General features: G+C 41.0%; 1 protein-coding gene across 2 annotated transcripts in view; it reads right to left on the bottom strand.

Annotated features, from left to right (window-relative positions):
• Window positions 1–422: 422 nt before the first annotated feature.
• CCSER1 (coiled-coil serine rich protein 1) overlaps window positions 423–27,273 on the bottom strand; it is a 1,167,669-nt gene continuing 1,140,818 nt past the window's right edge. For both annotated transcript variants that reach the window (XM_040418157.1, XM_040418158.1), the window contains exon 10: window positions 423–890. In XM_040418157.1, coding sequence (XP_040274091.1) covers window positions 774–890 — 117 coding nt within the window. In that variant the 3' untranslated portion in view covers window positions 423–773. The remainder of the gene's footprint in view (window positions 891–27,273) is intronic.

Below are 27,273 nucleotides of genomic sequence, written 5' to 3'. Positions count from 1 at the left end.
AAACACGCACAAAATAAAGCATGCTGCAATTTTCACACAACGCACAAGTTATGCGTGAAAATCACTGCTCATGTGCACAACCTCATAGAAATGAATGGGTCCGGATTCAGTGCAGCTGCAACGCCTGTCATCTACATGTCATACTGACTCACAGTATTGTTTCACTACCATAGCAGACTCCCTGTGCGTGTTACTGCAAGGCACAGTGTTTACACCACTATAAAGGCTCTCTGCAGCCAGGAAACAGCTGTTTTTTAATGTGATTCCAGTAAATTCGGATCGAAACAAATTTTAGGGGGGAAATTCGGCTTATCTTTAATTAAAACTTTAAATATAAAAAAATAACATCATTAGGTTTTGAAAATGTAAATGTTTAATGGTATAATTTAGCAATTGCATTGTAGTCATTTTTGTCAAATTACAGAAATAAACAAAACATTTTAGAAAATAATTTAACAAAATCAGATAAGACAGCACATCATTGATGTAGTCGGTGAAAAAAAGCTTCTTGAAATAATGTGCTGCCTTCTGGTCCAAGTGCATGGTCCTTCTGCATTTTAAATTATTATACAAAATGTATCTCCCAGAAGGAAGAAAACCCACTTATTTTGTTATTAAAGTCCTTGCAATGAAAATATATCTGTACACCAATGTCAAAAAGGAGTATTTTCATTTCAGATAATGCAAAACTGCAGTTAGCAGCAACATTTGCGAATACATTATTGTTTTGTAACCAGAGCTTATTACATTTTAATGATACTTAATTGAATACATTAGTGTAAAGCGTCTTGTGTCCAGATGTTGGTTTTAAACTGATAATGCTGGAAACAATGAACAGGTTTGATAGCTTTGTAAACGGAGGCTTCTGTACTTGCAATGTTCCTCTGGATCTTAAAATAAAGAAAAAGAAAACATTAATCAGTAACTGTGTTGTTATGCAGGAAAAAATATATTAAATTTTATATATATATATATATATATATATATATATATATATATATACATTTATATATATTAGCTACTAGACAGCCAATAGAAAAGATTTTCAGAACCAGTGATCTACCAAGACACCCTCCAATCCTAAGAATAAATGGACTGCAACACTTCATTAAGGCTACATTCACACGATCGTAGTGTTTTGTGGATCCACAAATTGCGGATTCACAAAACACGGATACCGGCCCCTATGCATTCCACAATTTGCGTACCGCACATGGCCACTGCTATCATAGAAAATGCCTATTCTTGTCCGCAATTGAGTACAAGAATAGGACATGCTCTATTTTTTTGCTGGGCCGTCAAATGGAACTACGCATGTGGACAGCACATGGTGTGCTGTGCGCATCTTTTGCAGCCCCATTAAAAATGAACGGGTCCGCACCCGTTCCACTATTTTAAGGAACGGATGCGGACTCATTCATACGGTCGTGTGAATGTTGCCAAACAGTGAAAGTTGTATTTCTTGAATGGGCTGCATTATACAGTGTTTTCTTTAAAAGTGCATGCATAGTCATTCAATCAGAAATTATAGTCTATTCAATTAGAGGTCTCAACTGTTGAATCCAGACTGATCATCAAGTGATGATATGTCCTACATACAGTATATGCATTATGTAATCACAATCTTTGATAGGAGTAAGCAATAATATTTGAACATCTATCTTTATCAAACCCATTTTACATAGAACCATAACTTAGGATGTGCATGGCGGCCTCTAAAAAGTTCCCTTTAGTTCAGTTTTTCTCAAATATTCACACCAGTTCATCATTTACAGTCATAATAATATAGTTTGTAAGGTTGAAAAAATACATATGTCCATAGCCTTTTATCCTGCATAGTTGATCCAGTGGAAAGCAAAAAAAATGCCATGAGGTAGAAGTCAATTTTCCTCATTTTAGGGGAAAGAAAATTTCACCCGAACCATGCAATCAGAATAACACCCTGGATCAACACCATTTCTCCAGAATTCTACATATAACTATTTTACCTGCAGAAAAACATACAGGCCCCTATTAAACTCTTTTTGAGAATTCCCCAACACAACCTCTTCTGCCAGTAAATTGCTCTTGCAGTAAAAAAAAACCTTCTATATTTGTGAAAAAACCTTCTTTCCTCTAGACCAGGCATCCTCAAACTGCGGCCCTTCAGCTGTTGTAAAACTACATCTCCCACAATGCCCTGCTGTAGGCTGATACCTCTAGGCTGTTCGGGCATGCTGGGAGTTGTAGTTTTGCAACAGCTGGAGGGCCGCAGTTTGAGGATGCCTCGTCTAGACATAGAGGATGTCCCCTTGTCATAATCACAGTTTTGAGTATAAATAGATGATGGGAGTAATCTCTGAACTGACCCCTGATATATTCGAACATACAGTATATATTTCCCTTCTGCACTCAGTATAACTAAACAAGGATGTCACTGAGGCTGTTAAGGACAAATTCCATTGAAGAATATTAATACAGTATATAGCCATTGCAAATAAAGTAGTTGTGGATTCAGACTGCTTACAGAAAAGTACTGAGGTAAATGGATGCTGGCAGTTGCTAATACTAAAAGAAAAGCTGGAAAAAAATAAAATCTAACAGCAGAGGATAACAGCAGCTGTCAGGTTCCCCAGAGCAAAAGGAAATGCATTTGTTTGTAACTGCTCTGGGGAATGGAAGGCTGGCTTTTCCTGTATTAGACTTCAGATGCTGATCTGTTACCTGTTTTTTCTACACTTCAGAAGCACTAATATTTAATAGTATAATCTGCTGCAAAGGGCTAGAATATGTAGTGAAAGAAAACTTTACAGTTTATCACAATTTTTCAATATGCAGTTGTGATCCATAAAAGACCATATAATTACAATGCACTTTTTACGTCACTTTTACTGAGCAGAACAGTTGACTGCTATGATAGTCAAATGCTATTTAGTATCAAACGCCTGCTGGTGTATACACACACGCACTACCTGAGGACATGTGATCCTTCCACTTCATCTTTCCTGTCTTCTGATCTGAAAAATGGCTAATGTCGTTTTAAGTCCTCGTTCACATTTCCGTTTTTTACTGACGTGCGCTGTACGCATTTTCTGCGCAACAGCACATGTGTTCATTGATTTAAATGTGTCTGTTCACATTTGAGTATTTTTTTACTGACTGTGGGTCAGTAAAAAAATCACGGGGACATGCACTACTTTGATCCCTGATGCGGACCAAGCATGCCTATTGAAGTCTATGGGTCTGTGAAAATCAATGACACACATCCGTGTCGTGTCCCAATTTTTAGCTGAGCAACGTCAGTGAATTATGGATGACACATGGATGGTAAAAATGGACACACGGACCAACCACGTATCCTTCACGGACGGCTTCACGGATGAAACAAGTACGCTTTTTTTCACGGACGTGACACTGACAAGGAAATGTGAACGAGGCCTAAGAAATTCACCCTGATCAAATCGACAAAAAATTCGGATTTGATCCAAATTTTTTGAAAATTTGGGTTGAATCAAAAACACATGCCGACAACTTGAATAATGCAAGTGCAGACCATAGTAAATAGCACTTCCCACAACTACACCCAACACAATGCAATATACAGTTTATTTTTGTGGGGGTATAAAATTCTAAATAAAGAATGAAAGAATAGCATTGATTTCGATTAGTGTCTTTACCTGTACTACTCATAGCTCAAAGGCTTTTCATCTTTCATTTCTGAACTTAACATATTTATTTTAACCTAAATTTCTCCACGTGAACAACTCACAAGACAGTAGTTATTTTTACTTGACTATAACCTCAATCCGTGACTGTTCTGTTATACAGGGCACTGTTTGTACTGCAGCTTAATTGATATTTTAAATGTACATCAAACATTACAGAAAATTCATTAAAGAGGATTTGGTGTTTTTCGGATTACTGTACTCCATGAAATTCAGCAGCTGAATAATTGGAATAATGTTCAGCACCGAGGCACCACATTACTGAATTAAAAGAGTTTTAGTTACAAAATGAATTGTTTTGAAAAAATTCTCCCTAAGTCCGTGCTTATTTTTTAACATAGTTAATAGAATGAATTTTAAAAGCTGGCACAAGCTACAAAGGTTATTGTATTTTTTATTCTCTTAAATTATCCATGTGCTGATTTTTCCTATTCTATCCTAGGTATTACAACAAGATACAGGTCAGAGCAATAATCCCGCTTACATGCTCTGTAAGTGTAATGCAAGACATTATTCAGCTTTCTGCACTGAAAACATTGTCTGATGAATATTCAATGTGGAACAAGACAAGCAACAAATACATTTTTGTAGCCTCTATTTTTTTTTTTAGCACGGTCAACCTAGATCTGGCTAACTGTACAGTCCATTGATTTTATATTTTTTTTATATTATATTAATTGTCTTTTTTAAAGCAATTTTAGAGAGCACAGAAAAATCAGCAACATTGGCCTAGTGAATTTGCCATAACTCAATATATACCGTCCCTCCAATACTCCTATCTGACCCTCTGCTTGGCTGCTAAGTTTAATTGCTGTTTAGTTCTGTTACTCTGTAATGTCTGATTTGGTTTGTACATGTACTCTTTGCTTTGTAAATTGCTGCTGAATTATTATTATTAACTATTATTATTATTATTAGTCTGGCACAATTTTCATCAAGTTCTCGGTTTACTTTATATTTGAAAACTTCTACAGTATAAGCCTCTAGATCATATCCTATAGCTTTATTTAGCAGGTCTTTCATGCTTTTATTGATGGTATATCAGTGGACTACCATTTCCTTGTGAATACCAACCTTGTCATGAAGAACATCTTATACAGTACATAACCCATGTTATTGTTGTCTCTAGTATAAAATCATATACTGTATATCCCCTTAAACATCATAGGGAAATACATCCTTAACCTCAATTGCAAAAATATGATCAATAACGGTAAATACTCTTAACAACTGTACTTTATTACAATTCCACCCCACAGATATGTCTACTCTTACCTTTCTGCAAATTTTTTAAAGGGGTTGTGCAGGCCATATATACTGACATCCAATCATCAGCATAGGTTATCAATATCAAAGACTCCAATATTCTCCAAAAATATACTGATAGGGACCTTAGATTGTGAGCCACATTGGGGACAGTTGGATGCTAATGTCTGTAAAGCGCTGCAGAATATAGTAGTGCTAGTATTTAAAATAAATAATAATAAATAAATAAATAAATATCAGATTGGTGGAGGTCCAACACCCAGAACCCCAGAACCATTTTACTGTGAAAAACAGGAGGGAGGATGAAGATAGAGGAACACATGACCCTGGGTGGGAAGGGGATTGCCCTGGTTGGATCAGACTGTGAGCCAATCAGGGGCTGGAATATGGAAAGTTGCTCAGCCTCTGCACTAGAGATTCACCATTCTGTGTGCAGCTTATGATCTGAGAGCATATGTTGGCTGTCTGACAAAAAAGTAATTACAGCCACAAGCCTGTAATCTAGGTATGGAAGGCACAGTATAGGGACATAATTAGGTAGATTTAGTGTTTTATCAGGGAAAGCAATTAGGGAAGGACTGGTCACTCAGAATTGGTAGTCAAAAGTTCATGTTGCAGTGAAAACATGTTTTATGTAAATGGACAGCCAACCAGCCTTTAAAACTAAAATTTCTAAAGATGATAATTGTTTTACATAAGCTTTCCAGCATCTCCATAGCAATACATTCTGCTATTAACGCTGAGCTATTGCCCCTGCTCTTTTTCTAAAAACCATACTATGCACTATTAGTAAATATGGTATGCTGCAAATAGCAGCATCTATATAACAGTTAACAGAGGTTTTCTGAGACTTTATAACTGATGACCTATCCTCAAGATAGGTCATCAGTATCTGATTGGTGGGGGTCTGACATGCAAACACAGAAGACATGCAAATATTTCATTCATGTGTCATCTCTGTTTAGATCCACTCAGTTTTTTTGGGGGATTTAGCAAAACTGATGGATTATTGAGCAAATGCTGACCGAGTGTATGTTCCACAGACAGGATCCGTTTTTTCTGGGTAATTGCTCTGACAGATCAGAGAATGGGGAAAATTAATCAGTGACGTCAACACAAACTAACTGCTGACACCCTCTCCACTCTGTCAGGGGGGCTCTACTTGTATAAGCGTTTAATAGAACAGGTTCTGTAGACATCTATGTGGAATCAGCTGACAAGGGTGTAAAAGGAGTGTACTTCTTGATGCTAACCTCTACCTGTAAAGCTGAGTTGATACTTGGGTTATTTGGTCAGTTTTGGCCTTGTGACCGCCCCAAATAAGTGATGTATGCTGTGATTCTAAGAGCGATGCCTGTCATCTGCATGTTATACGGACTCACAGTATTATTTCACTACCAAAGCAGACTCCCTATGCGCGTTACTACAAGGCACAGTGTTCTACTATATAAAGGCTCTTAGCAGCCAGGAAATAGCAATTTTTTTACTTAATTTGCTGAAAATTTATTCGGATCAAACTAAAATTTTCCCCCCAAAAATTGGCGAACCGGCGAAACAATTTTTTTTACAAATTTGCTCATCTCTAGTGGTAGTAATGGTACATGTAGCCATGGCGTTGGCTGTAGAGGCAGTGGTAGCGACAGTGGCATTCTGGGCAAATACAGGTCAGGGAATCTGGAGGGAGGTTCAAGGGGCCCATGATGACATATCACAGTCTGATAAAGGAGACGAGAAGGATGAGGACTATGATGATAATTGAATTTTGCTGTCTAGGAGGGTGATGGTTGTGGTGCCAAAAGAGCATAGGCACTGTAGAGCCAAAATTTCCAAAAAACTGCCAGGGTCAGATCTGTTTCTGTTATGGTCAGCTTGGGAACTAGTGATAAAACAGAATAGAACTGGCCAAGAGCAATTGAAACAAGTTTTCTCCTTTTTCCCTTTCTCCTTTGTGGCTGCGGGGTTACATCCACATGCAGTACAGTGCTTTTCCCACTCAGACTACTTCTCTTCTATTACTACTACTCTGCTCCATCATTAGCCATCAATAATAGAATATGTGTCCAGGGAACAACAGCCCAAAAACGTGATGGTGTGCAAGGTTAACTGCCACCTGGCCAAGTTGCTGGTGGTATAGCCACTGCTGCACCACTTAGTGGATTTTGTTGCCTTTAGGAACTGATGGAGTGTGCACATCCTCGCTGGAAGATACATTGCCACCATTATTTCTTTTAAAAAAACTGCTCTGTACTGTCAAATGGCAGGGAATGTCGGCCGCTCCTTGCAATTCTTGCTATGTGGCAAGGTGCATGACACTTTCTACACCTAGAGCAGCTGTTATGGGCAGGGACAATATATTTCTTTCACAGCCCACTGGGTCAATGCTTTTCTCAGCAATGCAGCATTGCAACGAGGCCAGGTCCTATTGACACCTCCACGTTTGTGTTAGTCTGGTTCCCACACCAGCTGCTTATCCCCCTCCTACATATTTTCCTCCATGAAAATCCTCCAGGTCCCCAACAGAAGCAGTACAGAGTGTTGCTTCAACTCCCTCTCTCTCCTACCATATTTTTAAAGTGAAGCATTGCATGCTGTGTTAGAGCTGAGAGTAGCCACACAGCTGATCGCTTGCTAAAGTGCATCAAGTAGCAAACTTCCCACTGGCTGTCTCCCCGCCAACTATAATTGGACAAGGTGGTCAGCGACACTTGGCAGGCACATTGTGCCTATGCTGCATATGGGGGAAATAACACATGATCCCCCTGTATGGCACATGTGATACATTTATTGGTGAAATGCTTTTTGAAAAAGTACCGTGGCTTGCAGAAGGTGCTGGCCATGTCTAGAAGACTGGCCTCACATTTCATTCACTCTTCCATTCTTATGTGGCAAGGAACTCCCTCCTTGACTTGCAGCAACAGAACGATCTGCCATTGTACTGCTTGATCCGCAACATTCCAACTTGTTGAATTCCACCTTCCATTTGTAGAACATCTGTATGAGCAGTGTAAAGCAGTAAATGAGTTTGTCATGCATCGGACGACATCAGCAGGGAGCATGTGCTGTTTCAAGGCTTTGAGGTTGTTTCATCAGAGACAGTTCTCGTGTACTCAGACCTTTGAAAGAGGTCACCAAATTTGTCAGTAGGGATAACTGTGACATCAACAATGACATCCTCCTGATATTTATCTTAGAGTAGACACTCATGCTGATGCAAAGTTGTTGGGGATCCACATAAACAAAATCCCATGGAAAAGGCTTTGAAGGAGGAGAATGAGGAGCTACCACTGGATGAAGAGGAGGTGGAGGATTTGGAAGAGTCAGTAGCAGAGATTCACAAGGCTGATGATGATGAGGACGATGACATTGGCCATGATGACCAATTATCTCAGTGTTGGGCAGAGTCAGAAATTACTGGATGCTTGGGCATGCTGGTGAGCATGGAAAGCTGTGTGCATGCTTGCTTGCTTGCTTATGTACTGTACTGGCATATCGCTAGCATCAAGCAGTCTGATGATTACTAGATAGCCATGCTTTTAGACCCTCACCATCAAAGCAAAATAGGGAATGTTTTCTCGTTGCTGAAAGGGAGGCCAAATTGCTATATTACTCGGATACACTGTGTATGCTGCTTACCATAGCTTTCGGTGACCAGATGCCTGCCCCCTACATGTCTGACCAGGAGGCCCCTCTCTGTCTCAAGCTGAGTAACTCACTTTTATGTGTTTCTGCTACCATAAGTAGCAGACGATGCAGCAGCCAGTTCAGTTTTATGAACATGATGGAGCAGATTTTTCAAGAGCTGCACCAGGCTTACACAAATCAGTGAATGAAGATGTACCACCTGAATATCCAGGTTCAGTTCTACTTGGACTGTGTAATTTCTCTTGAATATACCATGTTCCCAGACGCCATGGAATTTTGGACATCCATATGCTCTTACTGTACTGTCTTGTCTAGCCTCTAGTATCGTCTCAGAAACTATTACCCTACTTTTTTCACATCCACACAGTACTGCTGCTGCTTCCAATTCTTCTTACACAATAACACTTGTATGTGTATAAACATGGGCAGGTATCTTCCACTGTAAAGGCATAGTTTTTGGAATGCTTGTTCAGAACAAGACATTGTTCTTTTCCCGATAACACCAAGTGTATTTAAACACCATCTTCCCCAATAAGAGACAATTTTTAGAACAATTTTAAAATGCAATGGCTCAGTGTGTTTTTAACCCCTTAAGGACCAGGTAATTTTTTACCTTTCTGCCTAGACCATTTTTAGCAAATCTGATGTGTCAATTTATGTGGTAATAACTTTAACATGCTTTTACTTATCCAGGCCATTCTGAGATTGTTTTCTTGTCATATATTGTACTTCATGACAGTGGTAAAATTGAGTCAAAAAATGTCATTTATTTATAAAAAAAAAAAAATTAAAACTTCCATTTCTCTTTTTTTATAATAGTTAGTAATGCCTCCAAAAATAGTTAGTACTTTACATTCACCATATGTATACTTCATGTTTGGATCATTTTGTGAATGACATTTAATTATTTATGACATTTAATTTTTTGGGGACGTTGGAAGGCTTAGAAGTTTAGAAGCAAATTTTAAATTTTTCAGAAAATTTCCAAAACCTACTTTTTAAGGACTATGATGGCTTTTGGAAGGAATAATGGCTTTTGGAAGGCAGATTTCACTGGGATAATTTTAAGCTGCCATGTCACATTTGAAGACCCCCTGATGCACCCCTAGAGTAGAAACTCCAAAAAAGTGACCCAATTTTGGAAACTATGGGATAAGGTGGCAGTTTTGTTGGAACTATTTTAGGGTACATATGATTTTTGGTTACTATACATTACCCTTTTTGAGAGGCAAGGTAACAAAAAATTTCTGTTTTGGCACAGTTTTTATTTTTTGTCATTTACAGTATTCATCTGACAGGTTAGAACAGGCATGCTCAATCTCTCCAGTTGTTGCAAAACTACAACTCCCAGCATGCCCGAACAGCCTACAGCTATCAGCCTACAGCAGGACATTGTGGGAGTTGTCGTTTTACAACAGCTGGAGGGCCGCAGGTTGAGCATGCCTGGGTTAGATCATGTGGTATTTTTATAGAGCAGGATGTTACGGACGCGACAATACCAAATATGTATACTTTTTTGATTGTTTGTTTCAGTTTTAAATAATAAAGCATTTTTGGAAAAAATTATGTTTTAGTGTCTGCATATTCTGAGAGCAATATTTTTTTTCAGTATGAGATGATGGTTTAATTGGTACTATTTTAGGGTGCATATGACTTTCTGATCGCTTGGTATTACACTTTTTGTGATATAAGGTGACTAAAAATACCTTTTTTGACACACTTTTAATTTTTTTATTTTTTACGGTGTTCACATGAGGGGTTAGATCATGTGGTATTTTTATAGAGCAGGTCGTTATGGATGTGGCAATACCTAATATGTATACTTTTTTTTATTTATGTAAGTTTTACACAATGATATTTTTGAAACAAAAATTGCTTTAGTGTCTCCATAGTCTGAGAGCCATGTTTTTTTTTTTTTTTGGGCGATTATCTTAAGTATGGTCTTATTTTTTGCGGGATGCAATGACGTTTTGATTGGTACTATTTTAGGGTGCATATGACTTTTTGATCGCTTGCTATTGCACTTTTTTTGATGTAAGGTGACAAAAAAAAAATGTTTTTCACACTGTTTATTTTTTTTTTTACGGTGTTCACCTGAAGGGTGAGTTCATGTGATATTTTTATACAGCAGACTCTTACAGACGCTGCAATACCTAATATATATACTTTTTTTATTTAAGTTTTACACAATAACAGCATTTTTGAAACAAAAAAATCATGGTTTAGTGTATCCATATTCTGAGAGCCATAGTTTATTTTTATTTTTTAGGTGATTGTCTTTGGTAAGGTATAATTTTTTGCAGGATGAGGTGACAGTTAGATTGGTACTACTTTGGGGGGTATACACCTTTTTGATCACTTGGTGTTGCACTTTTAGCAGAGTTTTTATTTTTTGACGGTGTTCATCTGAGGGGTTAGGTCATATGGCATTTTTATAGAGCAGGTTGTTACGGATGTGGCAATACCTAATATGTATACGTTTTTAAATTTATTTAAGTTTAACACAATATCTTTTTTTAACTAAATAAAATCATGTTTTAGTGTCTCCATATTCTGAGAGCCATAGCTTTTTTTATTTTTCTTAAGTAGGGTATTATTTTTACGAGATGAGATGGCAGTTTGATTGGCACTATTTTGGGGTGCATATGACTTTTTCATCGCTTGCTATTGCACTTTTTGTGATGTAAGGTGACAAAAAATTGCTTTTTTTACACTGTTTTTATTTAATATTTTTTACAGTGTTCACCTGAGGGGTTAGGTCATGTAGTATTTTTATAGAGCAGGTTGTTAAGGATGCAGTGATACCTAATATGTCAACTTTTTTATAATTTTTTTTACATTTAACGCAATAAAAGCATTTTTAAAAAATATATAAAATCATGTTTTAGTGTCTCCATAATCTGAGAGCCATAGTTTCTTTTATTTTTAGGGCGATTGTCTTAGGTAGGGGCTCATTTTTTGTGGGATGAGTTGACGGTTAGATTGGTACTTTTTGGGGGGGGGGCATACGCCTTTTTGATCGCTTGGAGTTGCACTTTTAGTCATGTAAGGTGACCAAAAAATGTTTTTTTAGCACAGTTTTTATTTTATTTTTTTGATGGTGTTCACCTGAAGGGTTAGGACATTTGATATTTTTAAAGAGCCGGTACGGATGTGGCGATACCTAATATGTCTACTTTTCTTTTTTTACCTATTTTCTTTTACTTGAAACTTTTTAAAAAAAATTCTGTAAAACTTTATTTTTTTACTTTTTTTTACACTTTATTTTTTGTCTTACTTTGGGACTTCAACTTTTGGGGGTCTGATCCCCTTTACAATGCATCACAATACTTCTGTCTTGTGATGTATTGGCTGTAAGTGTATTACCAGTGTAACACAATTACAGCCTGCTTGCCTGTGAGATCCAGGAGGCTGGATCTCACAGGCTCTCCCGGAAGGCAGCCACGATGCCTAAGTAAGGCATCTGACTGCCTTCTCTGTCATCGGGTCCGCGTCACAGCAGCACAGGAACCCGATGGAAGCTCCGTTCCCCCCAAGGACATTGCACGTGACGTGGTCATCGCTGACTGCGGCACATCAAGGGTTAATGCGCTGGCATCAGTGATTTCAGCGATGCTTGCGCATATAGCAGGGGTCTGGCTATCAGTGACTACCGGACATGTGCGGCGCTAGGCGTTAAGTCACGTTCGGTTGCACCGTACATGTACGGCGCTGGGCATTAGGGGTTAAACACACTGTGTGTTATCATTGCCAACCATGCATTTTCCCATTGCTATATATGTCAGTATATATCTGAAATATATTTGCTATTGCTGTCATTGCATTAACGAGTTCAAGAGGAATTAGAGATAGAAATATCAAAAAGTTGAAAAAAAGAGGGATAAGATAGAAAAAATATGAATCCTGTCAATGCAATTTTATCACTATTTTTTAAAATTTGCCAAATCAGACAGGAAACAAATTTTATGAGGTTGCTCATCTTTAGTCTGGAGCAGGGATGCTCGACCTGCGGCCCTCCAGCTGTTGCAAAACTACAACACCCAGCATACCTTAATTGCTGTAGGTTGTCCAGGTAAGATGAGAGTTGTAGTTTTGCAACAGCTGGAGGGCCGCAGTTTGAGCATCCCTGGTCTTGAAGAAAGAAGGTTTGTACACCAACATAAAAGGAAATGATTTACTGTATGAGCAGTGAGACTATGGAACTCTGTGCCAGAGGAGGCCGTGATGCTGAACCCACTAAAAGAGTTCAAGAGGGGCCTGGATGTATTTCTAGGGTGTAATAGTATTACAGGCTATAGTTATTAGAATTCTGGAGATGGCTCATTGATCCAGGGAGTTAGTTTGATCACCAGACTGGAGTTAGAAAGGAATTTTTACTCCTAAAATAGAAAAAAAAATGACTAAAAAGGAAAATTCGCTTCTACCACATATTTTTTTTTTTTTTTTTGCCTTTCTCCGGATCAACTTTGTAGGATAATTAGTTGAACTGGATGGATACATGTCTTTTTTAAGTCTTACAAACTGTGCTACTGTTTTAATGAAGGGGACTCACTGGACCTGATCCAATCGGTGCTTGATGCTTGCACACCTGATCTCATGCTTTGTTCTATAATTTTAATCTGAAGCAGGACAATGATCCTAAATATACCACCAATGTCATTAAAAACTATATTCAGTGTAAATAAGAACAAGAAGTCCTGGAAGTGATGATATCCCCTACTTCGGTTTTCGATGTGGACCTAACATACTCATTTAGGACTAAGGGGGACATTTATCAAAACTGGTGTAAAGGAAAACTGTCTTAGTTGCCCATAGCAACCAAATAGATTTCACCTTTCATTTTTAAGAGATCCTTTGGAAAATGAAAGGATCTATCTGATTGGTTGCTATGGGTAACTAGTCCAGTTTTCCTTTACACCAGTTTTAATTCATCTCCTCCTATGGATCCATGAAAACTACAAACACAACACAGACGGCATCCCTTTTCTGGAAATCTCCTTTATAAAAATAAACTATATAAACTATTAACACTTTTTTTTTTAAAGCATTTTTACTTTGCAACATTTTCCCACACCTGCCTAAACTATATATACAGTATACTAAAGGAAATACTTAACGAGTGTGGCAATTGGATTCCTATGACGCACTTGACTACAGCCAAAAAAATATTTCTGTTTGCACTTTTAAGGGGGTTATTGAAATACAAAAGATTTTTCAATTTTCTCATAAGGGCCATAGTGCCTGAAACTGGTAAAATAGATATATGTGCCCTTTTGCTATTTTCTTTGCTCCTTGGTCAACCAATTTCCTGCTAACCTGCACTACAGTAATTGGAGTCAGACTTAACACCTGCCCCTCTCAAAACTAAACCTTTAACTGTGCTGTAAAGATTGCGGATAACATCATATAATCATCAATATATTTCACAGGCAATTTAAAGGGTGAGGTTATCCTAAAGTTAAATATACAATACCTACAGAATACTATAATGAAGATGTGATCCATTAAAAGATTACATAATTACACTTACAACTGGTATTAATATTTCTTTCCAGAAAGTAAATTCACCTAATACATTCAAATTTTCCTCTATATTTCTATATATCATAAAACAATAACACTATACTCAACTAAAAAATATTTCCAATGCTATTAACTTTCTTGGAAAATAAGTATTTTCCAATGCTTAATTGTTTTATATCAAGCAATAACTAATAGAACAGGAATTGCCTCTAGCCATTCTAGGACTATATACCATACTGGGCTCTGCATTACGTAGACATTAATATAACGCTATATCTAATCACCATTTAAATAATTGGTTTGCACTCAAAATGCTGGTAGCCTTTGTCAAAAGGTAAACCAATCAATAAATTTGCTGCAAGGCAAATGTTACAGCGGTCTTTTCATTTTAATTAAAACCCTATTCCTAAATATAAGCTGCAGGAGAATATTACCACATACTACAAGGTTGTTTGAACAATATAAGAAAGCAATTTAAATAACATTGCTTCCCAATAAAGTTTGGTTTGTTCAATTATCCAATGACAAGTGTATTAATAACCTACAGCGGCTGAAACTTCTATTCCCCCTGGCAGTATGCGAACTTAAAGGGGTCGTCCAAGATTTGGATATTAATGGCCTTTCTTCAGGATAGGTTTTCATTATCAGATCAGCGGGGGATTCAACTCCTGGCATCCCCATCTATCACCTGTTTGAAGTGGCTGCAGTGCTCCAGGTACTGTTGTGCCCTCTTCCTAGGCTTATGACATCACCTTCATTGATCACATGACCTAGGCACAGCTCAAGGCAATAAAACTGAGTCACTATCCCATGGACACCAGGAAACCCTGTTTAAAGAGGACCTGTCACCTTTCCTTAAATGTCTGTTTTAATAAATAATTGTATTCCACATGAAATGACAATTCTGGAACATTTATTCAGGCCAAATGCGGCTCTACGAATGGTGAGGCCAGAACAAGTACAGGCGATAGCAGATTGGGTTGCTGACAGTGCCTCCAGTTCCGTCACATTGTCTCCAACCCAGTCTCCTGCTGACAGATCAGAGTTGGCACCTGCAGCTGATGTCCATCAGTCTTTCACCTCACCCCCTTGCAAATCAGCCAAGCAGTCTGAGCCCCAAGTCATGCAGCAGTCTCTTCTGCTTTTTGATGACTCTGCTAGCAGGGTTTCCCAGGGCCACCCACATAACCCTGCCCCAGAAGTGGAAGAGATTGAGTGCACCGATGCCCAACCACTTATGTTTCAAGATTAGTACATGGGAGGACCACCGCAGCACGTCTTGGATGATGATGAAACACAGGTGCCAACTGCTGTGGCTTTCTGCAGTGTGCAGACCGACAAGGAGGGCAGAGGTAAAGAGTGGGTGAAAGATTATGTGGAGGACGATGAGGTACTAGACCCCACATGGAATCAAGGTCATACGAGTGATGTGTGCAGTTTGGAGGCAGAGTTGGTAGCCACACAGCACCAGCCGCACAGCAAAAGAGGGAGCAGGGTGCAAAAGCATCTGTTATATTCTTGGGTGATATTTTACCATTTTTGCCGTGCATAAACCCCTGCTCTGCATAGGTGACAGGGACCTAAATTTATAAAAATCGTCTGTTACATTTTTGGGTGACATTTTACCATTTTTGCTGTATAGAAAACCCCTGCTCTGCATGGGTGACAGAGACCTAATTTTTGTAAAATCTTCTGTTCCATTGGTGGGTGACATGAACCCAGTTTTGCCGTGAATAAACCCCTGCTCTGCATAGGTGACAGGGACCTAAATTTCTAAACATCGTCTGTTACATTCTTGGGTGACATTTTACCATTTTTGCCGTATACAAACCCCTGCTCTGCATAGGTGACAGGGACCTAAATTTCTAAAATTTGTCTGTTAACCCCTTTTTGCCGTTGAAAACCCCTGCTATGCATTTCTGACAGGGAACTAAATTTAGTAAAAATGTCTGTTACTGATCGGAAGATGCGTGACTACAAGTGCACACTGGTCAACGCGCTGCTGATGGCATTCCCACCTGACAGCGGGGGCTCAGTGGAAGCACAGGGCGAAGGCTGAGGAGGAGGAAGAGGTCACCGACACAGCTGGGGCACCGCCAGCACCTCAGAAAGCAGGGTTAGCATGGCTAACACCGCAACAACCAGCAATACCAGCTGATATGGAACGTCTTAGCAGGAGGCAGCATTTCAGCAACATGGTGGAGCAGTATGTGTGCACACGCCTACATGTACTGAATGACGGGTCTGCCCCCTTTAACTTCTGGATCTCCAAATTGGGCACATGGCCTGAGCTTGCCCTTTACGCCTTGGAGGTGCTGGCCTGCCCTGCAGCCAGTGTATTGTCTGAACGTGTATTTAGCATGGCAGGGGGCGTTATCACAGACAAGCGCAGCCGCCTGTCCACAGCCAATGTGCACAAGCTCATGTTCATTAAAATGAACCAGGCATGGACCCCACAAGACTTGTCTGTACCTTGTGCAGAATAGATATTTATACCACCATCAAACATACATTCTTGTACTCAAGTGCAATGATTCTTTGTTTTCGTTTTTTTTATTTGTCCCAAAATTTTGGTGGCTACCTACCCCAATAAAAAAAATAAAAATAAAAAAAACATTGTTGGCTGCCTCGTCCTCCTCTATTGCTGCCTCCACCTACAACACCGCATTCACCGCCTCCTCAACCTCCGACTCCATATCCACCTCCTTCTCTGAGTTGCAGGTTAATAATTTGTAATTTTTAGTTATTTTATTTTAAGTTATTTCCCTATCCACATTTGTTTGCAGAGCAGTTGCCATGCTCTTAAGCACATTTTACTGCCTTTTACATCCCTCTAGCCTTTTCAAGGACTATTTTAGAGCCATTTTAACCACCTCCGGACCGCCTAACGCAGGATTGCGTTCCGGAGGTGGCAGCGCTGCGCAGAGTCACGCATATACGCGTCATCTCGCGAGACGCGAGATTTCGCTCAAAGCCGGCCCGCGCATGCGCATCGCGGGCCGGCAAAATTAAAAGAAGTATTTCGTCACCAGCCTGCCAGCAACGATCATTGGCTGGCAGGCTGGCGATTTTCAAAAAATCCAATCCAAAGTCATATAACAGATCATATTAGTAAATATGATCTGTTATATGGCTTGTCTGCTCCTGTGCTGGTCCTTTTCGTCGGTTGGATCCAGCACAGGAGCAGACTGAACTGTGAGTAGCACCAACACTACACCTTAGCCCCAGATCACCCACCTGCACCCCAATTAACCCTTTGATCACCCCTTTGATCGCCCCTGTCAATCACTAGTGAAAGGAAAAAAAGTGATCAGTGTAAACTGTCACTTTTTTTTTTTCACTGGTATTGGCTGTTAGGTTTTAGGGATAGTTTAGGCCCCTTGGTTAGGTAGTTAGCGTCAGTTAGCGCAGTCACTTTTATTCGCTGTTTAGCGTATCGCTAATCAGCATTTGTACTTTTATAGTATCTGTAAGTGATCAAAACTGATCACGGTCAGATCTATAATAGTATTAGTGTCACTTTAGTTCGCCCTCCACCCAAAACGCAGTGTTTGCCCGATCAGGCCTGATCGGTCGCCCACACGTGCGTTCACCCACGCCCGCCCCACCGCAGTGACAAAAAATATATATTTTTTGATCACTGCACATTCATTTTACACGCACTGCGGCGATAAAAAAATCAGTTTTGATATTTTTTATCAACCGCAGCGGCCTCCGGTACTTCGCTAGCCTCCCCTTTGTAAAACAGGTTTGCTTTTTTCTTGGGTAGTCTCAGGGAATACCCCTAAATTTAGTAGTCCAAAATGTCAAACAGGGGGTATTCTTCTGAAGAGGCCTACAGGATTCTGACCCAGTCGGATGAGGAGTGGGAACCCTCATCTGACGAATCTAGCGGGTCAGAATATGAACCTGTGGAAAGCAGTGGCTCTCTGACCCAAAGTTCGGACGAGGAGGTGGAGGTCCCTGGCAGCACCAGGCGTACCCGGCCCCATGTCGCTAGACCACAGGTTACGCAGGATCCGCTTCAAGAGCAGCAGAGTGGGGCTGTCGCTGCCGGATCACGTGGTGAGGCATACACCAGCAGCGCAGCCCTTCCTGGACCTAGTACCAGCACTGCCGTACAACCTGGTGAAGTAGCGAGCACCAGAAGGGCAGTTGAAGCTGGTACGGTGGCACGTGCAATAGTTACCCCGTCGCAGCCACCGCACAGACAGGCCCGTAGAGCCCCTAGAGTCCCTGAGGTGCTGGCAAATCCTGATTGGCAGTCACCAACTTCAGCCGCACCAGTAGTTCCCCCTTTCACCGCCCAGTCTGGAGTTCGGGTTGAGACGGCTCAAATCGGTTCGGCCCTGGGATTTTTTGAGCTGTTCTTGACTGCGGAGCTCTTGGACTTAGTCGTGGCAGAGACCAACCAGTATGCCACACAATTTATAACCGCTAACCCGGGAAGCTATTATGCCCAGCCTTTCCGGTGGAAACCAGTCCAAGTTTCCGAACTTAAAATTTTTTTGGGCCTTCTCCTCAACATGGGCCTGACAAAAAAGCATGAATTGCGGTCATATTGGTCAACGCACCCAATTCATCACATGCCCATGTTCTCTGCTGCTATGTCCAGGACACGATTTGAGACCATCCTGCGTTTCCTGCACTTTAGCGACAACACCACCTCCCGTCCCAGAGGCCACCCTGCTTTTGACCGGCTCCACAAAATTCGGCCCCTCATAGACCATTTCAACCTGAAATTTGCAGATTTGTATACCCCTGAGCAAAACATCTGCGTAGACGAGTCCCTAATACATTTTACCGGGCGCCTTGGCTTCAAACAATACATCCCAAGCAAGCGTGCCCGGTATGGGGTCAAATTGTATAAGCTCTGTGAAAGGGCCACAGGCTATACCCACAAATTTCGGATCTATGAGGGAAAAGATCAGACCCTGGAGCCGGTCGGTTGCCCTGACTACCTGGGGAGCAGTGGGAAGACAGTCTGGGACTTGGTGTCACCCTTATTCGGCAAGGGGTACCATCTTTATGTGGACAATTTCTACACAAGTGTGGCCCTCTTTAGGCATTTGTTTCTAGAACGGATTTGCGCCTGTGGCACCGCGCGAACTAGTCGCGTGGGCTTCCCCCAACGGCTTGTAACCACCCGTCTTGCAAGGGGGCAGAGGGCTGCCTTGTGTAACGAAGAACTGCTCGCGGTGAAATGGAGAGACAAGCGTGACGTTTACATGCTCTCCTCCATTCACGCAGACACGATAATCCAAATTGAGCGAGCAACCCGTGTCATTGAAAAGCCCCTCTGTGTCCACGACTATAATGCGCTCATGGGAGGGGTGGACTTCAATGACCAGATGTTGTCTCCGTATTTAGTTTCCCGCAGAACCAGACGCTGGTATAAGAAGGTGTCTGTATATTTAATTCAATTGGCGCTCTACAATAGTTTTGTTCTCTACAGTAAGGCTGGGAGAACAGGATCCTTCCTCAAATTCCAGGAAGAGATCATCGAGAACCTCCTTTACCCAGGAGGTTCCGTGGCCCCATCCACCAGTGTAGTTAGCCGTCTACACGAGCGACATTTCCCCAGTGTCGTTCCTGGTACCTCAACCCAACCGTCACCCCGAAAAAGATGTCGTGTCTGTAGCAGGAGTGGAATAAGGCGTGACACCCGCTATTTCTGTCCTGACTGTGCTGACCACCCTGCCCTATGCTATGGAGAGTGTTTCCGGAAGTACCACACACAGGTACACCTAGCATAGGCATCACATCTCACCAGGACAGGCACACAGGGCTATTAGGGCCCATTCACTCACAGCTGCTGCAAACCTCTCCTTTCACCTGGGATAAAGTGCATAACGTACTTCGCCACATCTTTGGGCGATTTGCACTTTGCACATTGTCCCATGGGGAAGGAGAGGTTTGTTCTATAAAGGTAAAAAAAACTAAACAAAAAAAAAAATACCGGTAAGTAAAAAAGTTAAACGTTCAGTTAAAAAAGTTTAAAAAAAGTTTCTATGTTCTGTTCAACAGTTAATAAAGTTATTGCTTTGCGGCCTGGTTTTTTCTTTTTTGTTTTGTTTTTTTTACCTTTCAGGTGGACCAACCGATCGACCAGCTGCAGCACTGATGTGCATTCGGACAGAAGCATTGCGCTGCTGTCAGATTACACGCAAGTCGGTGTATGCGGCGCTGCAAGACGAGATTTCTCCTCTGCAGTAAAAGATACGTTTGCCGAGGCATATGAGCTGAGGAGGTGGCGGTGTTCATATACTTTGGCAAACACTTTGTATATATAAAAAAAAAAATCCCGGCAATGATTTATTCATCCACATCGATTGATGTGAATGGAGAAATCTGGTTTGCCAGGGCATACGAGCTGAAGTGGGTATGGATGTTGGGCGGAGCTCCTATGTCCTGGCAGACGCCTTTCCCCTCCTTTTTCTTTTTTTGGCAGAGATTTTTTCATCCACATTGATCGATGTGAATGAAGAAATCTGTGCCGTTCATTTTTTTCTTTCAGCCCAGAGGCTGAACGGAAAAAAAAAATCTCATTACCCGTATGCTCAATATAAGGAGAATAGCAGAAACTCCTAATGCTGGGCATACATGTAATGATTGCGGAGACCCTCAAATGCCAGGGCAGTACAAACACCCCACAAATAACACCATTTTGGAAAGAAGACACCCCAAGGTATTCGCTGAGGGGCTTATTGAGTCCATGAAAGATTGAAATTTTTGTTTCAAGTTAGCGGAAAGGGAGACTTTGTGAGAACAAAATCAAAAAAATCAATTTCCGCTAACTTGTGCCAAAAATTTTTTTTTTCAATGAACTCGCCATGCCCCTCATTGAATACCTTGGGGTGTCTTCTTTCCAAAATGGGGTCACATGTGGGGTATTTATACTGCCCTGGCATTTTAGGGGCCCCAAAGCGTGAGAAGAAGTCTGGTATCCAAATGTCTAAAAATGCCCTCCTAAAAGGAATTTGGGCACCTTTGCCCACCTAGGCTGCAAAAAAGTGTCACACATGTGGTATCTCCGTATTCAGCAGAAGTTGGGGAATATGTTTTGGGGTGTCATTTTACATATACCCATGCTGGGTGAGATAAATATCTTGGTCAAATGCCAACTTAGTATAAAAAAAATGGGAAAAGTTGTCTTTTGCCAAGATATTTCTCTCACCCAGCATGGGTATATGTAAAATGACACCCCAAAACACATTCCCCACCTTCTCCTGAGTACGGAGATACCAGATGTGTGACACTTTTTTGCAGCCTAGGTGGGAAAAGGGGCCCACATTCCAAAGAGCACCTTTCGGATTTCACAGGTCATTTACCTACTTACCAGACATTAGGGCCCCTGGAAAATGCCAGGGCAGTATAACTAACCCACAAGTGACCACATTTTGGAAAGAAGACACCCCAAGGTATTCCGTGAGGGGCATGGCGAGTTCCTCGAATTTTTTATTTTTTGTCACAAGTTAGTGGAAAATGATGATTTTTTTTTTTTTTTTCATACAAAGTCTCATATTCCACTAACTTGTGACAAAAAATAAAAATTTCCATGAACTCACTATGCCCATCAGCGAATACCTTGGGGTCTCTTCTTTCCAAAATGGGGTCACTTGTGGGGTAGTTATACTGCCCTGGCATTCTAGGGGCCCAAATGTGTGGTAAGGAGTTTGAAATCAAATTCTGTAAAAAATGACCTGTGAAATCCGAAAGGTGCTCTTTGGAATATGGGCCCCTTTGCCCACCTAGGCTGCAAAAAAGTGTCACACATCTGGTATCTCCGTACTCAGGAGAAGGTGGGGAATGTGTTTTGGGGTGTCATTTTATATATACCCATACTGGGTGAGAGAAATATCTTGGCAAAAGACAACTTTTCCCATTTTTTTATACAAAGTTGGCATTTGACCAAGATATTTCTCTCACCCAGCATGGGTATATGTAAAAAGACACCCCAAAACACATTACTCAACTTCTACTGAGTACGGGGATACCAGATGTGTGACACTTTTTTGCAGCCTAGGTGGGCAAAGGGGCCCACATTCCAAAGAGCACCTTTCGGATTTCACAGGTCATTTTTTACTGAATTTGATTTCAAACTCCTTACCACACATTTGGGCCCCTAGAATGCCAGGGCAGTATAACTACCCCACAAGTGACCACATTTTGGAAAGAAGAGACCCCAAGGTATTCGCTGATGGGCATAGTGAGTTCATGGAAGTTTTTATTTTTTGTCACAAGTTAGTGGAATATGAGACTTTGTAAGAAAAAAAAAAAATAAAAATCATCATTTTCCGCTAACTTGTGACAAAAAATAAAAAGTTCTATGAACTCACTATGCCCATCAGCGAATACCTTAGGGTGTGTACTTTCTGAAATGGGGTCATTTGTGGGGTGTTTGTACTGTCTGGGCATTGTAGAACCTCAGGAAACATGACAGGTGCTCAGAAAGTCAGAGCTGCTTCAAAAAGCGGAAATTCACATTTTTGTACCATAGTTTGTAAACGCTATAACTTTTACCCAAACCATTTTTTTTTTTTACCCAAACATTTTTTTTTAATCAAAGACATGTAGAACAATAAATTTAGAGCAAAATTTATATATGGATGTAGTTTTTTTTGCAAAATTTGACAACTGAAAGTGAAAAATGTCATTTTTTTGCAAAAAAAATCGTTAAATTTCGATTAATAACAAAAAAATTAAAAATGTCAGCAGCAAAGAAATACCACCAAATGAAAGCTCTATTAGTGAGAAGAAAAGGAGGTAAAATTCATTTGGGTGGTAAGTTGCATGACCGAGCAATAAATGGTGAAAGTAGTGTAGGTCAGAAGTGTAAAAAGTGGCCTGGTCTTTCAGGGTGTTTAAGCACTGGGGGCTGAAGTGGTTAATGCAAAAAAGTGCCAATTTGAGTGCCCTAAATTGAAAAAATTCTTATTTTCAATTGTCGGGTCACATTTTACCATTTTTGGCGTATACAAACCACTGCTGTGCCTGGGTGACAGGGGCCTAAATCTCTAAAAAATTGTCGGTTCTATTGCTGGGTGACATGAACCCCCTTTTGCCGTGAATGAACCCCTGCTGTGCCTGGGTGTCAGGGGCCTAAATCTCTCAAAATCGTCTGTTGTATCGCTGGGTGACAAGAACCCCCTTTTGCCGTGAATCATCGCCTGCTGTGCCGGGGTGACAGGGGCCTAAATCTCTCCAAATCATCTGTTGTATTGCTTGGTGACAAGAACCCCCTTTTGCCGTGAATGAACCCCTGCTGTGCCTGGGTGACAGGGTCCTAAATCTCTCAAAATCCTCTGTTCTATTGCTGGGTGACATGAACCCCCTTTTGCCGTGAATGAACCCCTGCTGTGTCTGGGTGACAGGGGCCTAAATCTCTAAAAATCGTCTGTTCTATTGCTGGGTGACATGAACCCCCTTTTGCCGTGAATGAATTCCTGCTCTGTATTGCTGACAGGGAACTAAATTTAGTGAAAACATCTGTTACTGATCAGAAGATGCACGACTACAAGCGCACGCTGCTGATGGCATTCCCACCTGACAGCAGGGGCACAGTGGAAGCACAAGGCGAAGGCAGAGGAGGAGGAAGAGGTCGCCAACGCAGCTGGGGCACCACCAGCACCTGAGAAGGCAGGGTTAGCATGGCCAAAATGTGGAAAAGCTTTGTCAGCCTTGGAGGTGCTGACCTGCCCTGCAGCCAGTGTATAGTGTGAACGTGTGTTTAGCACGGCAGAGAGCATTATCACAGGCCGCAGCCAATGTGGACAAGCTTACGAACCAGTCATGGATCCCACAGGACTTGTCCGTACCTTGTGCAGAATAGACATTTATACCAGCCTCAACCATCCATTCTTGTACTCAAGTGCACTTATTCTTTGTTTTATTTTGTTATATGTCCCAATATTTTGGGGGATACCCCAATTTAAAAATAAAAAATAACACAAATCATTGTTGGCTACCTATTCCTCCTTCACCGCCGCTTCCACCTACACCGCCACGTCAACCTACACTGCCACATCCACCCATCCACCGCCCCCTCCCCAACCTCCTACTCCTAGATCCAGATTGTTATTTTTAATTTTTCTGTAATTTATGTTATTTTTATTCATTTCCCTATCCACATTTGTTTGCAGAACAAATGTCATGCTCTTAAGCACATTTTGATGCCTTTTGCAGCCCTCTAGCCCTTTCCAGGACTATTTTAGAGCCATTTTAGTGCCCAAAAATTCGGGTCCCCATTGACTTCAATGGGGTCCGGGTTCGGCGTCAAGTTCGGGTCAAGTTCGGGTCCCAAATCCGAACTTTTTTTTCAAGTTCGGCCCAACTCATTGAACCCAAACATCCAGGTGTCCGCTCAACTCTATATATTACATAACAATTTTTTTTTTTTTAAGACACACAATAAATATAGAACAAAAATCATGAAAAGAGCTTTTTTGTGTGACTATATTATTTTTTCAAATGATGAAAATTACCCTTTTAAAGCATAAGAAATAGTTGTGGTTTTAATAAAAATGTATATAGTCTTTAATAAAAAAAGCTTACTTAAAATGGCATCAATCTAAATATGTGACAAAAACAATAATGCTGGAATGACTCTACTGCCCACTGCGCTCATACAGTATACTAAAAAAACATAAAAGTGGAAAATATGCTTTTAACATATTCCAATTATGGTAATCCATATACTCATAATCACAATGTGCAGTATAATGATTAAATAACAGCATTATTTTAAATAATTACTCAGCATACAGTAGTTTACACTTATATTTGTAATTAGTTTGAAAGATAAACTTATTAAAATGAACGAACTAAAATATACCGACACAGTCTCAATAAAATAAATCAAAATTCAAAGCCATGTTGGGGTGGAAACAAAGTGCTAAATTAAGCAATTATAGATTAAATAGATTGCAAAGGGAATAATACTAACCTGAAAAGAGGTTGCCCTATATACATCACTAGTAATGGAAAGACAAACTCATAATAACTCCTTGCAAATTGCTACGATTCCTCTATGACTTTATATATCAGGTGTTGAGACAGTTTATCAGTATAACCAAAACCCTTAACCACTTACCGCTATGCTAACGCCGAAAGGCGTCATCGCTGCGGCGCTCCCAGGCTACACTAACGCCGATTGGCGTCATCTCGCGTGAGCCGAGATTTCCTGTGAACGCGCGCACACAGGCGCGCGCGTTCACAGGATCGAAAGGTAAGCGAGTGGATCTCCAGCCTGCCAGCGGCGATCGTTCGCTGGCAGGCTGGAGAAGTGATTTTTTTAACCCCTAACAGGTATATTAGACGCTGTTTTGATAACAGCGTCTAATATACCTGCTACCTGGTCCTCTGGTGGTCCCTTTTGTTTGGATCGACCACCAGAGGACACAGGTAGCTCAGTAATAAGTAGCACCAAACACCACTACACTACACCCCCCCTGTCACTTATTAACCCCTTATTAACCCCTGATCACCCCTGATCACCCTTTATAGACTCCCTGATCACCCCCCTGTCATTGATCACCCCCCTGTCATTGATCACCCCCTTGAAAGGCTCCATTCAGACGTCCGTATGATTTTTACGGATCCACAAATACATGGATCGGAATCGCAAAACACATACGGACGTCTGAATGGAGCCTTACAGGGGGGTGATCAATGACTGGGGTGATCACCCCATATAGACTCCCTGATCACCCCCCCTGTAAGGCTCCATTCAAACGTCCGTATGTTTTTTACGGATCCACGGATACATGGATCGGATCCGCAAACACATACGGATATCTGAATGGAGCCTTACAGGGGGGTGATCAATGACAGGTGGGTGATCACCCCATAAAGACTCCCTGATCACCCCCCTGTCATTGATCACCCCCCTGTAAGGCTCCATTCAAACGTCTGTATGTTTTTTACGGATCCACGGATACATGGATCAAATCCGCAAAACACAGACGGACAGCTGAATGGAGCCTTATAGGGGGGTGATCAATGACAGGGGGGTGATCACCCCATATAGACTCCCTGATCACCCCCCTGTCATTGATCACCCCCCCTGTAAGGCTCCATTCAAACGTCCGTATGTTTTTTACGGATCCACAGATACATGGATCGGATCCGCAAAACACATACGGACGTCTGAATGGAGCCTTACAGGGGGGTGATCAATGACGGGGGTGATCACCCAATATAGACACCCTGATCACCCCCCTGTCATTGATCACCCCCCTGTCATTGATCACCCCCCTGTAAGGCTCCATTCAGACATTTTTTTAGCCCAAGTTAGCGGATTTATTTATTTTTTCTTACAAAGTCTCATATTCCACTAACGTGTGTCAAAAAATAAAATCTCACATGAACTCACCATACCCCTCACGGAATCCAACTGCGTAAAAAATTTTAGACATTTATATTCCAGACTTCTTCTCACGCTTTAGGGCCCCTAAAATGCCAGGGCAGTATACCCCACATGTGACCCCATTTCGGAAAGAAGACACACCAGATTCCGTGAGGGGCATATTGAGTCCATGAAAGATTGAAATTTTTGTCCCAAGTTAGCGGAAAGGGAGACCTTGTGAGAAAAAATAAATAAAAATCAATTTCCGCTAACTTGTGCCAAAAAAAAAAATAATTCTATGAACTCGCCATGCCTCTCATTGAATACCTTGGGGTGTCTTCTTTCCAAAATGGGGTCACATGTGGGGTATTTATACTGCCCTGGCATTTTAGGGGCCCTAAAGCGTGAGAAGAAGTCTGGGATCCAAATGTCTAAAAATGCCCTCATAAAAGGAATGTGGGGCCCTTTGCGCATCTAGGCCTCAAAAAAGTGTCACACATCTGGTATCGCCGTACTCAGGAGAAATTGGGCAATGTGTTTTGGGGTGTCATTTTACATATACCCATGCTGGGTGAGATAAATATCTTGGTCAAATGCAAACTTTGTATAAAAAAAATGGGAAAAGTTGTCTTTTGCCGCGATATTTCTCTCACCCAGCATGAGTATATGTAAAAAGACACCCCAAAACACATTGCCCAACTTCTCCTGAGTACGGCGATACCACATGTGTGACACCTTTTTGCAGCCTAGGTGGGCAAAGGGGCCCACATTCCAAAGAGCACCTTTAGGATT

The sequence above is a fragment of the Bufo bufo genome, chromosome 2, assembly GCF_905171765.1.
Source record: "Bufo bufo chromosome 2, aBufBuf1.1, whole genome shotgun sequence".
Classification (NCBI taxonomy): Eukaryota; Metazoa; Chordata; class Amphibia; order Anura; family Bufonidae; genus Bufo; species Bufo bufo.
This window is presented reverse-complemented; position numbering and strand designations above follow the sequence as displayed.